This window comes from Daucus carota, chromosome 1, assembly GCF_001625215.2.
Source record: "Daucus carota subsp. sativus chromosome 1, DH1 v3.0, whole genome shotgun sequence".
Taxonomy (NCBI): Eukaryota; Viridiplantae; Streptophyta; class Magnoliopsida; order Apiales; family Apiaceae; genus Daucus; species Daucus carota.
Window position 1 is genome coordinate 40,785,159 of NC_030381.2, and position 14,744 is coordinate 40,799,902.

Consider the following 14,744-nt stretch of genomic DNA (forward strand, 5'->3'; position numbering starts at 1 on the left):
CCCCATTTGTTTACACTGAGAGACGGGGTTTCGGCACGCATTCTAATACTCTCGTAAAACGTAGTTCGATAAATTATTTTGAATTTTGTTTTTTAATAAAAATTTGATGTTTAAATTTTTATAAAAAAAGAACAAATTTAAAAATAAGTTATAAAATTATATTTTACATGCGCCTTAAAATGCGTGTCAAACAGTGGGAAAAAATTATAAAGAAATGAGAGCGTCAAAAAAGGATTTTCTCACCTTTTATATATTTGACGGGGACTATTTGAAGTGATTCTACCATTTAATAAAATTTACATTTCCTTTCACACAAAATGGATTATTTTTCTTTCAATTTAAAACACATTCAAATGATACTCATGTAACCATCCTAATACAAATCTAGTTATTTCAAAAGTTTAGAAGCGTCAAAAATTGTTTTATTTTAAATAATTATATACATTTATTCAAATTTAATACATTTATTTTGCTGGGGAGAGACCGAGAGAGAGAGCGAGAGAGAGATTTGACGGAGGATAAGACGGGATGGTGGGAGGATCAAGCTCATGGTCGCGCGCGCTGCTGCAGATCTCACCTTACACTTTCTCCGCTATTGGTATTGCTGTTGCTATTGGTGTCTCTGTTCTTGGCGCTGCCTGGTACCTCCTTGTTTTTCTCCACCTCTTCTTGTATATTTCTTCTTATGGGTTTTTCAATATTTGATTTTTGTGTCAATGATTTATAGTATTTGATATGATCAGGGGTATTTACATTACTGGGAGTAGTTTGATTGGTGCTGCCATTAAGGCTCCCCGTATCACTTCCAAGAATCTCATTAGGTATTTTCATTTTCTTCTTATTACTTATGTTATTACATCAATTGCTTGCGTTATGTTTGATGATAAGTGCAAGTGAACATGATACTGACATTTATCTGGGCTATACTGGGTTATAGGATTAAAGGATTGCATCTTTTTTTGTGATTGCGCTTATAAACAGGCGTTTTGTTCTTTTAAATTCCGCTTTTGTGTTTATTATTCTGAATTGTTTGCAGCAATCAGCTCTATCTGTATATGAATGAATAAAGAAGTAGTGAAACATTTATGTTTCACAATTGATTGTATCAAAAGAAATAAATTATAAAGAGATGCTATATCGAAATACATGGTAGCTAATTTTTGCTGATAGTAGAAGAGTTGAAGCCTAGGCTAAGGTCTAATTTTCAGCTTAGGCAGAGTTAAGTTGAGATACTTGATAGTGGTGTGTTAATTATCACTAGCATTACCATATACTACTATTATGCGTTGCTAAATAGTAAAATATTTTACATTTTAGAATTAACACACAAGCCAAAAGTTCCATCCCACTTAGGCCTGCTCAAAAGAGAAATCAACCTTAGTTGGACCTTGCCTGTCTGGATCATAGTATATCAATGTCTGTCTGTGGTTTTCTGAAGCCAAATATATTTGAAAAAGCAATCAGGTCATGTGCAGACCCAGTAAAAATCATTCCAGGCTACTTTGTGTCTAATTAATTTGTGTGGAGACTTGTGTTTAGCAGCTGACATGTTATTCTCATATTTTGTTAAAATATAACTACTGGTTATGGTTTTAGGAAAGTTACCAATATTTAGTAACATAGCTAATGTTTTATCTGTTTACAACATTCATTATTTACGATCTATACATGATAGCTAAAATACTTATGCAGGTTTGTTCTAATATTCACTTTCTCTTCTTTTTTTTTTCCCCAAGTTTGTGAATATGCAGAATGAATATGCAAGATAATTATTATTTCATTCTGTCATAAGACTTACCTACGAATAGGCAGATTATAATACACACATAGTTGTAAACTCCCTAAATCAGGGATGTCGTACTAAAGTCCTAAGAATGAGGTATATACATTGTCAAAGACGTTGACATTTCTCTCTTGTAGTTCACACCTAATATGTACACCACAATTCTAAACTTCCCCTCAAGCCGGGTTATGTATATCAAACATTTAAACAGTACTGTCTATACACCATATAAGCAACACCATTTTTTTTTTTTTTTTTTGCATCATCCCAGTGTCATATTTTGTGAAGCCGTTGCTATATATGGTGTTATTGTGGCAATCATTCTACAAACGAAGTTGGAAAGTGTTCCTGCATCCCAAATATATGCACCTGAGTCTCTTAGAGCAGGATATGCCATCTTTGCCTCAGGAATCATCGTGGGCTTTGCAAATCTTGTGTGCGGGTATATATCAAATTCCCCTGTCTTATATTCATATAGTAACAGTCCTTATCTGTGAGACAGTATCTTGCACATAATCAATAAAATATGTGATGCTGAGATTTCCTTTAATTTGTTTACTGTATAGTTATGTTCGTAAGATAGAATATATTTTGGATATATTGGCATATGATCAAATAGAAAGCAAGCTTAGCCTAGAAAACAGAAACCACTCCCAAAATTACATAATGGCGTCCACCCTGGCCCACCCTCGGGTCCCACAGCCCCTTCCCCTTAAACCCTTATGTTGTGTTTGGTTGGGGAGATGGAATGCAATGGAATGAAATGAGTAAAAATTACTTGAAACTAATAGAGATGGGAGGAGAGTTTTGAAAAAATATCAAGGGAGTGCAAAATTGCTATGATGAGATTTTAGAAGAAATTTGGGGTAGGAGAGAATGGAGCATTCCATCTCAAATTGAAGGGTTGATTTCTAAAACATGAGGTAAGAAATGGAATGAAAGAAGGAATGAAATTTCTAAACAAATGTGCATAACATAGTTCATTTTTCATTCCATTCCTTCTGGAATCGTTCATACCAACCAAACACAACATTAGTTTTTGTTTTAGAATTGGTTTATATTTGATCAATTGTCTATATACATATAATTTTAACTTTTTTGGTACGTTTTTAATCTCTCTGCTTGCAGGTTGTGTGTAGGAATCATTGGGAGTAGCTGCGCACTCTCTGATGCTCAAAACTCGTCACTTTTTGTGAAGATCCTTGTTATTGAAATTTTTGGTAGTGCACTTGGCTTGTTTGGAGTAATAGTGGGTATAATTATGTCAGCACAAGCTTCTTGGCCCTCCAAAGTTTAAAGATGATCCAGTTTGGATGGATGAAGCAACCTCTGTGACTCAGCTTGGCCTTAAAAATTGGTATCTAGTTCGTCCAACGTTAAATTAGGCAAGTTGAGTAGTAATATGCCCCTTATGCTTGTTCCAATATTTGCCATAGGAGATCTGTGCATCCAATAAGATTTTCTCCACTACAAGGTGTGACCTTGCATCCAATAAGATGTTACATGTGTTTCTTTTACCATTATTTGACTTATATAAAATTTGTATATCTTTTGAACGTGCAACTTTGAGGAACTAACTAGCATTATTCAGACTGGTTCATAAAAGATTGGTTTGCAAATATGTGAACAAGAGTAATACATTATATGTAAAATACAAGGATGGAGAGACCTTGGGTTACAATGAACACTTGTGACCTTCAGGCCAAAGGTTATTGTTTGTTCATTATCACCTCGATTATGTATTTGGTGAGGTTTAAGCACGGAAGGAAAACACCAAACCACTTGGAAGGAAAGCGTAGATTGTAAAAGCATGTTTAATGATTGTGCTTAAAATAAATGGAGTTGTCTCTATAATTTAGTATCAAAATACAATCATGCACCACATATCACTTCATAGCTCATCAAGACCTCAAGCTCGTACCTCAACATACAATCACGAACCCGAATTTTGGGTTTCACAAGCGGGCTTGCCCACCTTCCCATGCCTCACCGCTTTTTTTATTTCCCTCCGATTCATGTGTTTGCTTGCCAGATTACTTTACGCAGAAAATATTTACTCGCCAGATAACTTCACAGACCCCCGGTCAGAAAATAGGCTTGCATTCGAGATGCCTATGAGCCTTCTACCGACTCAGGCCGGTTACATGGCCTTTTGACCGCCTAGATGACTCGTTGTCACGTACTATGAAATAGTGGAAGTGGAATGGACAAACCTTATACCTGATTTCAGATACCCGTGATCCAAACGACTCCAAAGTTTCTTGCAATTTTTAGTGAAGTTTCAACTTCACCATCCTTTCAGCAAAGTTTCATGCGAAATTTCTTGAGTTTCGACCTCTCTACCAAGATCCATGTCTGATAAGAACACCGCTCGTGTCGCAAAGATGAATGCCAGCTCTTCAAAGAAAGGTATCTTATTTCTTAACTCTCTATAAATGTTATTAATCGAGTTGATCAATCTTAGAGGGACGAGCACCTAAAAGTACCCTATTTTTATTAACTCTCTATAAATATACTTTATTTCTATCAACTCTCTATAAATGTTATTAATCGAACTGATCAATGTAAGAGGGACAAGCACCCTGACCATTATGGCCTAGAATCTTACGATCATAACAGTAGATTTCCCAATAATTTCTTAAACGCCTCTTATAACAAAAGATTTAGGGGTTATTTGATAACGCATGAATGAGAAGATTTAACTGGACGAGAGGGAGAGAGAGTCATCTAGATCATTTGTTTGGTTTTTTTACGCTCTGGACGAACCAAAATTCAGCTGGACGAATGGGCTTCACAATTCTATCCGAACGGTTCGGTATGCCACTGATGCATCTTTCCCATAGGGTACGTGTTATTTCTGAGTTCATTGTAAATGTGTTATATCAGTGTTTAGTTAATGAAATCAATTTCATAGAATAAATTTTAAAAAGAAAGATATGAACTTATTTAATTATTATTCCCATTAAAAATGATTTTTTATTTATATTAGTTAATATCTTTATTCATGATTAATATTAATTATAAGACTTATAACTAACAGAGACTCAGAGAGGTATAATAAAATCTTTTTAAATTATTAATTATTTCAAGATTATGAAGTGATTATAATTTATTTTTAGATTAAAATTTATTATATGTTCAGTATATAATTTAAAAGTTTTCATCCATCCAGAAAATATTGTTCAGATCAGTCAAATGACTCACATGAATGGTTCAAAAACTCGAATGATCCAGAAATTTATGTCGTTCAGAAAATATTGTTCAGTTTTATCAAATGACCCCTTAGGTAATATGTTAGCCCAAAAGCTTAAAAGCTACTAATACTTCAGAGTTCAGGGTAGGGTAGAGGAGCCGAACACTGAATTTTAAAGCTCTTCCAGGCTTTTTAAACACCCGACAGGTAGCATTCAATCTCCCCACCCCTCTATACTTACGAATCTAATTCATTTGAAAAAATGTAGCATACTGAAAACAAAACTGTTGTAGCCTGTTACATATCCGGTAATGCTTCAGTTGATGTTTTCTATACATTCACTATTTTCATAAAATAAAATGAGTTTTCAATATATTGTAATCTTTGTCCTAAATGTAGTTCAAATGTAGACACGAACGTATATTTACATAGGTCATCCACCTCTACAAGACCAGAAGAAACAGTCAAGTGAGAATCGGAGTGTGAACCAGCCATATACAAGTAACTACTGCTAGTACGCAATAGGTTTAAACTTTTTACACAAGCATGAAATATACAAATAAATCTATGTGTTTCATGAAGGATACTTCAGTAGGCCACAGCACCAGTAAAGCCATCACCATCATGAAGCACAGATTCTGTAAGCCAATAACCATCCCAACAACTGCCAATTCTCTGCAACCGGAAATGGCACGACAATTAACGCTTTCATCGTAGTGAAGATGAGGATACTTGGCAAAAACAAATTAATGATCAAAGCACACATAAATCTCTTAGTACCATGTCCACATTAGGGTATATATTCAACAGCAAATTAAATGTAAAATACAATGTGATTCATTATTGAAAGAATAGTATCTATATATATAAAATTATAAAGGGTAGTAAGGAATGTTTAATTAGTTTATAGACTATAGCAATGTAGACTCTGCAATGGAACAGAAGGCCCTCCTTAGAAGGTGACAAGAATCAGCATCTGCTCATGGGTAAGCGTAAGCCTATTGAGCAAGACATCGAAGCTGATCTATCTCCCAATCCCTCCTTTGTTGTTTTTGATTTTTTCTTACCCTATCTTCTGTCACGAATTCTCCACAATCATTCTGTTTCATTACCATAAATTATTCTTCCTAATAGCAACAAATATGATCACAAAAAAAGAATGATCATTCAAAAAGGGTTAGTCCCATGGGATGCATGTTCCCAAAGTATACTTTTCACAGTTGAGGGATAAATACTTTTACCAGTAAACAGGTTCAATTGTACACAGAAGAGCTGGGGAATTAATAACCTGAACCATAGTAAACTGAAATGTTTCCTCTTCCTCAGGCCGAGCTCCTAGTATCCATACCCGCTGCTTGTATAGATTCTGAAATCACCATATTTATTTTGATGCATTAGAAAAAACATTTAATGCTCCTAGTCACAAGTATAGTTGAACCTCTTCAATTACCTCCTCAACCTGCAAACTACTTAAGATCTTTCTCTCTCTGTGACCAAGCAATACTCGGTACTTCGAATGATGAAATATTCGTCTAAATCGTTCAAACTGGAGTCATAGAATGAAGCCGTTAGAAGATACAAGATTACAAGGGCATACAAACTCCTGAATATTACAATGAGGCAACTGTTCTTACTTCTTACTAGTCAGTTTGAAGATGAAACTTCAACAAGACCTTAAATATATAGATAAACATGACTATTGGGCATTATACAGTTACTGACCTGTCCCAAATCAAAAAAGGGTCCAAAATAGGTAGATCTTTCGAATGGATCGAAACCTGCAAACTGACATTGCACATAGGTTCATAAACTACTTAAGGATATAAAACAACCACAGGAGTATCGAACAAGTCAATATAATTATACCCTATACATGACTTCAATCCCATAATCTTGTCGAGGTTGATCATTGAACATCAGGGCATCTAGCTGATGCCCAACAGCTTCTTCTGCACTAAACTATATAGAAAAGTAATAGTAAACTAAAATACCATACTATACAAAAGTGAATATAATAAACCAGATAGTAAGAGAGTTTACACTTAATCTTGGACCAAATGGCCTCTTTCTGCGAGATTCAAGCCTGAAGAAATGTTTCTAGGTTAGTATGTCAGCAAACAGCAGAGACTCATATTCTGTAAAGATGATCACAGCTCGTAAAAGTTTAAATGTATATACTAATATACACCGAAAAAGTATGAGGTCCGGTCCAAAATTTTTTGCTTGGACCAGAGAGGAGAGGGGGTAAGTGATATATTTCAGAAATTACTAATTATTTATCTGACTTTAATGACATACTGGAGTGTAAGTTTGTAACTAAAAACCAAATTTAAAACTATATCAAATTTAAAAAAAAAAGTAAAAAAAAAACATGCAAAATATAAAAAAGTATGACATCAAAAAGTCCACATTCACTCCAACTTAGTTGTGATGTTGCAATCAAATTATTAAAATTAAGAAATATTATAATATACTGACCTTTTTCTATCCAAATAACACATATACGAAACTAGTAATTATAAACCATTATGTACATATATTATAACAATTTAGAAACCATGCATCACAAGGGTATAAAGCTGGTATTTAAGAAAAGTTGGGTAATGCTGGTGTGAAGGTGCTAGAAACAGCATCAGCAGCCTCTTCAAACCACTTGAAATTGTCCTTGTGTTATGGCTTGGTATGATCCTTAGCAATCAAAACTTAATCTTTTACAATACCCTGCAATATGTGGTCAGCTTGATGTATCTCAGTTCCTTCACTAAAGATGGTAAGGGACATTTCACCATCATCCCGGCAATTTATAGAAGATAAATATATATCCTCCTTGATGGATGATATCACCTCTATCACATGTTCACATGTACTTTTTCATTCACTTAGGCAGCTAGGCCTGATTAGAGCGCTAAGTTATCTGCTTAAGCATCATCTAAAAAGTGTAAACACTATGAAAGAAACAAAATCTATCAGTTCTGCATAAACCTTTAATACACTGATCTAATAAGCACAAGTTTCACTGAAAGGTGAAACCTGAGAAGAATGCTACCAGTGACTGCATCAGCTCACTTCAAACTACTAATACAATTTGTGACCATTATATATATATATATTTTGCAATCACATTTGCAGATTAAGGTCCATTGTCATTTTATCAGTATTTATAGTTCTCATGTTTAGAACTTGAGAACAACAAGATAGTCCAGTGGCTGTGAAGATTTTTCTTCATTTTAAATCGCTGCCCAAAGTTACATTGTGATAAAAATTCCATACTCAGCAACAATGGTAAATCGTTGATTATAATATATATTCATCATGAGTCTATTGAAATTGGCCTAAAACATCAAACTTGCATCTTTGGAAATGCAAAATTGCATCATCAATGATATACATATTATGATAGCAGTCACTAGCAGATAAAAACACACATAAACACACCCAAGTATATAGTAATTCATAGCATATCTTAGTTTGAAGAGTATCAGATTCTTGGATATGGATAAGAAAAAGACACAGTTCATGGGGATTGACCGTAAGAGTTTAACACGCAGAACTTTATATAATTATATTTCATAGTACATCATAGAGAGTAGCGCCTACTGCCAAAAAATCGTATGGACTTAATTACATGTGCTTAATTCATATTTAAATTGAACGGCAAATATAGAATCAAACTCCCATGAGCTTGCTATATAAATGATTTTTATCTAGATTTTTTTTACTGCAAGGTGAAGTGTCCGGGTTTAAAATAAAGAATCCAAATCAAATTACCTATGTTATGTTCTTATAGACACAGGTATGAAGCCAATATTGGCAAGTCTGAGTGACGGAGCTTAAATTTAGAACTTCATCTTAAAAAGGCTCTCATTAAAAATCATGGGAATCTGAAGTTAGTTTCTGTTAAGAGCAGACGTTCATTCGAGTCGGCATACTGCAATACTTACAGCAACTCGAATTATTATTTATCTTATTATTTTGCAAGGCAAGTAGGGTTGATGTAGGGGACAGCTTACCCCCCCTCCCTCCCTCTCTTCTCCAATTTAGTTGAAAATTGTGGAATATTAAACCCTGAAATACAGTTTGCCACTTGTATCACAAAATACAATTTTCGTAACATCCTCAGACAAAGAACTAGAAATCTGATGCAGGATCTGTATATTCAGCGCTTTGAGCTTTAATACAAAACAAGTAATACTGGAATAGTGAGTAATAATGAACTGATTTTATGGGATAGAAGGGAGACTAAAGTAGGCCTCACACCTAGATTACTTAGGCCTCACACCCAAGAAAGTAATAGAACTCAGGTCTCGCACCCAAGAAAAGTAATAAAACTTAATTCATTCCAATCTGCCTCAAAAAAACCGAGTACAAGAATTTATAGCTCTCTTTGGAACATTCTAGCTGAATAACATTCAAACTATTCAGTTCAAGGAACCTTCAAACTTCTACTTCTTGACTTGTTTGACTAATTTACTTGGACCTTATGACTCCTTCATTAATTAATCATGAACTTGATATTTTCTGGAACCTTCTTCTGCCTTCTTGAATATGTTTTTCCATACTTCCTTGAATTTGCATCAAAATCATATCAATAGATTCTACATTATAAATATTTGCTGCTAAAGCAACATGCACTACTTAGTTTCCATGTACACATGATGGCGTATGAATTCTTCATTAAAGCTAGCATCTTACTCAGTTTGCTTACATGTGGTGCCCTTGCCAAGTAGGAATCATGCTTCCATGTTTCAGAATTCAGAAAACTCGCCACATTTAGAGAATCAGTTTAACCTTAGCTTAGTAAGTCTCTATCCACAAGCTAACTGGACTCCCTTCACAAGGCCCTTCGTCTGTCATAGTGATGGATGGGATTCTAGGATTCTCTGTTTTTTGCATAAACCACTTCTTCTGCAGTGTTCCTGACCACTGCAGACCATTTCCCCACATGACCTTGCAGAGTGTTATCTGTATTGAGGCCTGAGGGATTAGCTGGCCCTACCAGATAACCAGGTTTTTCCAGGAACAGTGCTCCTGAGTCTTATGACTGCACCTAACTTCTTGTGCTAAAGACTTATCATATTGCTTAAACGAGGGTTCCACTTATACTCGGGATTCTAATCTACCATTCAGAATGGTCCCGGCACAAGATCTACAATTTCTTTTGTATACATCATCACTTACTTTCGACCACAACCTGTTTCTTTCTTTCTTTCCCCCACTGCTCCCAGGCAGCAAAAACAAAGAATCAATTACCTGAACCATACCTCGTTGGGCTGCCTCGCTCTCTGATCCTACAATCACATCAATTTCTCCTCCTGTCATGGTGGATGGTTTTGTTTTCTTACGTTTTCAATTAAATTAATTATTGGAAATCGGCTACCTAAGCTGCTAGTACTATTAATAACATGCAAAGATTTTTTACAGGAAGCAAACACTAGTAAATCAGGATTTTTATTTTTTGCTATGAACTAAACCCTCAACTCAAGGCTCAAAGATTTAATGTTTTAGAAATTACATTTCGCGGTAAACAATACAATAGGCCAACTTGCTGTCCGCATATGTAAGTTATTACTCACCAAATCCCACTATATCTAAGCTAATATGTTAGGGTCCTGGTCTGCCAGGGACCTTTTAACTGGCATATCAGTTTCTGGCCGCTGTACCCGTCCAGCGGTTAAAAGCGCGGGACATATTAAAATTTTGTTATAATCCTAACCGCTGGATATTCATCCGACGGCCTGAAACTGATATGCCAATCAAAAGGTCCCTGGCATACGACTGCCGGGGACCATGACCCAATATGTAAATACAGGTTACACTGTAATGAGAAGACAGGACGGTGAAAACAATTGTTCAGCACTCGAAAAATCTATAATTAGTGCAAAACAATAGTCGTCACGCTCAAACACGATAATCTGACAAAAGGGGTGAAAACATTTGGCATAAATATGGCAACTACAAGTACTATCATTCATCCTACTTTAAGCCTAAAACAAATCATATTGTTTAACTAGCACAAATCTTGATTAAAGAAATATTAGAACATAAAGGCAAAAGAATATAAATAGAGAGAGGCTACCAATTAGCAGACAGGAAATCAGGAACATCAGAAGCAGCTCTGAAACGACAACTCGTAGTATTTTCATGTGTGGGTTTGCAGCGGAACAGGGTCGTGGAAGAGAAGCAAAACGACATCGTCCCACTAATCTTCTTCTTTACTCGCCTTGGCTGTTATGATATGGTGCTTACTTTGGTATTCTTGACTCGCTGTGTCACATTGTTGTGTAAATTCCCTCCATACTATTTTTATTTCCTTATTTTATTACGGGTTGTCTACCCTGTGCCCTAGGGCACTGGTTAAGCGGTAATAAATGGATCTCCAGCTACTCTCTCTCCTGATTTTCCAATGCACTGCTCTCTCTTTCCGATATTTCATTAATTAAGTTTTTCTTATTGTGTTTTTTTCTTCAACCACATATTTTACTCTTTTTATATATTATATTCAAAAAAATATTATTTATAAATTATATACGAATTAAATTTTATTAAATACTAACTATATATTTACTTTTGATTTATCTTTCAAAATTTTATATTCATAATAAAATGTAATTTATTATAAAAAATGTCAAACATAAAACAAATTTTTTATCAAATTTTATGTGACAACTTTTAATTAATTTCGTCCCACAAATAATAACGAGCCCCCGTGCATACACACTAATTTTTTAATTAAAATCATCCAATTTGATATTTAATAAAAAAAATAGTTAGAAGGTGATTTTAATTAGAAAATTAGTGTATATGCAGGGGGGGGGCTCGTTATTATTTGTGGGACGAAATTAATTAAAAGTTGTCACGTAGAATTTGATAAAAAATTTGTTTTATGTTTGACATTTTTTATAATAAATTACATTTTGTTATGAATATAAAATTTTGAAATATAAATCAAAAGTAAATATATAGTTAGTATTTAATAAAATTTTAACTTGTATATAATTTATAAATAATATTTTTTGAATAATATTATGTAAAAATAATAAAGTATGTGGTTGAAGAAGAAAACACAACAATTAAATATTGGAAAGGGAGAGAGTAGTGCATTGGAAAAGCAGGAGAGAGAGAGAGTAGTTGGAGACATTTATTACAGCTTAACCTGTGCACTGAGGGCACATGATAGACAATCCGATTTTATTATTGTTTTTTTTTTTTAGAGTTTGCAGGAAAAAAGGACTTCTGTGTTATGTGTAACTATTAATTTTTTTATTTAAGTTTTATTTTGTCTAACTAGGTCCTTTTTTATATTTGTATAATTTTAACATAAACTGTATTAACTCGATCACTTTTAAGATTTTTATTATTGATATTGATATATGTTTAGGTGTCAAACTAGCACTAGTCTCGTTTGGTACCGTATAACCCAATGTAGTAACTCATGCTAATATACACAAACACACACACATACACGCGCGCGCTTGTGAGCGCATGATATACACAGCAACGCCGTACAGACATACAACCTCACATGTCTTACATGTCTTAGTAGTTGTACATTATCCTTCCACATGATATTTAATAAAGCTTATTTACCTTTTTTATTATTTTAATGTGAGACAAGCCACATTTACTCATTTCAAATTCTTTCAAGTTCCCCACTTTAACTCAATTTCTTTATGATTTACATTAAGAAAAACCCTTAGATCCAAACATGAGAAATTAAGTCTTCATTACAAGGAACAATCTCCAATTATTAGATTTCAGAAATATCATCAGGAGCATAATATAATTATCCCCTACAATCTCAATTTTTCTAACAATTCCCCCTAAATCCGTACAGAAATGTATATCACTCCTCATAATGACTTATTTCTCAAAATCAGTACCCTTTCCTGATTTGAACCCTCCTAAGTCTCCTATTTCGGTGACTATCAGATACAGATCGATTGTTTCATCTTGAATCTTTATCCGTTGGGTGTAACCACACTCCATAGACGAATACAAGTCAAAGGTTATGGTGCCAGTCTACGGCTTTGAAACATTGTGATCATGTCTCGATCCCGTTCGTCGAATGCTTCAAGGAATAACTCTTTCCTCTAATTGCGACCACATAATTACATCGGTTAGTTGGGCATTTTTGGATATGCGCTGCTATCATCTCATATAATAACTTGATCCTATTGAGAGTTCTACAACGCTTGCTATACTAGCAGTAACAACACCTTTTAAGTTTACAAGGGATGGACTCAGATATGTGAGCATCAATCTATGTAGCAAAGGTATTGTCGATTCACCGCTACAGCTTGTCATTACCATTTGAATACACTTTGAGGGATTTCCTCTCATGTGTATTAGGCTCCTGCTTTAGATGAACCACTATGGTTTATCAGGCTCATCCCCAATCTCGACTTAAGGACAACATCATGCTCAAGTCTTTTAATCAGTGGATCAGCTGTATTATCTTGAGTTCCAATGAACTTTATAGCTATAGTCTGATCAGACACCAAACCCTTTGTAGACTTAGTTTTAACTTGGACGTGTCTATTTGTTTTTGCATTATACTTGGCACTTCTGATCTTGTCAATAGTTGTACGACTATCACAATGAACAGAAATTATCGGCAGTGGTCAACTTACTACTGGTAACATTGACATAACTCCATGTAACCATTAAGTTTCCAACCCCGTGACATCCAATACACACAACTCAGTCTTAAAAGTAGACCGAAATAATATGTCTAGTTGACTTTCAAAATACCGCTCCACCCGCAAGGATAAACAAGTATCCAGTCACTCCATTGAAACTAGTCTACTCACTAAAGTAGTTCTCGTATTTGCATATAAAAGACCTCTCTAATACTTTCACATTCAACAAATGAAAGAGGTAGATTGTGTCTTACCACGTCACCGATTATCACATCTCTGAAAATCTTGGGATCAAGCGCTCCATTATTCATGAACATGGATCCTTGGCTCTTAGAAAAAAGCATCCGTCTAATATCGGGAGTCTTCACACAGATTTTTGATGCTTTAACAAATTTATATGCGATTGTATGATTACATTGCTTGCACTTGGCTGTATCTGACACACCTCTAACACTTGCGAAGTGGTCAAATGTGTCCCATGTTTTTGACCATTTTCTTTTCATACCCTTGTTCGTATCATCTACTAGTTTCACATAATTTTCTGTTGTTAGTCTCGTGTCTTCATTCTCATTTTTATCCATCTCATCTTCGTTTAAAGATTCATATTACTAAGGAATCACAAGAAGAAACCAATTGACTAAACAAAAATCGAAGATAAATAACGAAGAATCCAATAAATACTAAAGAATACAAGATTTGATGAAATCGAGCAACTATGAAACAAAATCTAACAAATTAAAACTAATATTAAAGACAAAAAATATGTTGGGCAAATTGAACATTTAATGAATTATATTAGTGATTCATACATCATCATTTGAATTCAATTGTCAAGATTTTCTTCCCCAAGTTGATTCTTGATTCGATTTGATGAGAGATGCGGCGGTCAGTCTTCACTCTAATCCTAAACTCTCTACGGTTTGATACTTTGATGAGTGCATGTGTTTTTTATTACATAATCACTAGTTAAAAGACTTTTTGACTCTCTTGTACACATCACAGATTCACAAATCAATTATATTTTGAAAATAAAAAAATTGTATATTTTATATAAAATACATGTTATAAAAATTGAATACTGGATTTTGAATTGTATCTACCACTTATATATTCTATACATCTCATACCC

At 34.3% G+C, this 14,744-nt stretch overlaps 2 protein-coding genes across 3 annotated transcripts; one reads left to right on the top strand and one right to left on the bottom strand.

Moving 5' to 3' along the window:
- The first annotated feature begins 448 nt into the window (after positions 1–448).
- Positions 449–3,346, top strand: LOC108207000 (V-type proton ATPase subunit c''1). Its single transcript, XM_017377461.2, has 4 exons — positions 449–641; positions 744–821; positions 2,055–2,225; positions 2,912–3,346. Exons 1-4 carry the CDS (start codon positions 529–531, stop codon positions 3,078–3,080), a joined length of 531 nt encoding a protein of 176 aa, XP_017232950.1. The 5' UTR covers positions 449–528; the 3' UTR covers positions 3,081–3,346.
- A 1,974-nt stretch (positions 3,347–5,320) lies between these two features.
- On the bottom strand, positions 5,321–11,272 carry LOC108205367 (uncharacterized). Of its 2 annotated transcripts, none has more exons than XM_017375307.2 (7): positions 11,053–11,268; positions 7,017–7,059; positions 6,843–6,935; positions 6,699–6,761; positions 6,427–6,522; positions 6,265–6,342; positions 5,321–5,651 (listed from the first exon to the last, which is right to left on the bottom strand). In XM_017375307.2, exons 1-7 carry the CDS (start codon positions 11,166–11,168, stop codon positions 5,565–5,567), a joined length of 576 nt encoding a protein of 191 aa, XP_017230796.1. In that variant the 5' UTR covers positions 11,169–11,268; the 3' UTR covers positions 5,321–5,564. The 2 variants fall into 2 exon arrangements, with proteins under 2 accessions (XP_017230796.1, XP_017230795.1); XM_017375306.2 differs by lacking the exon at positions 5,321–5,651 and adding an exon at positions 5,729–6,076 and having other exon boundaries at positions 11,053–11,272.
- Positions 11,273–14,744: the final 3,472 nt, after the last annotated feature.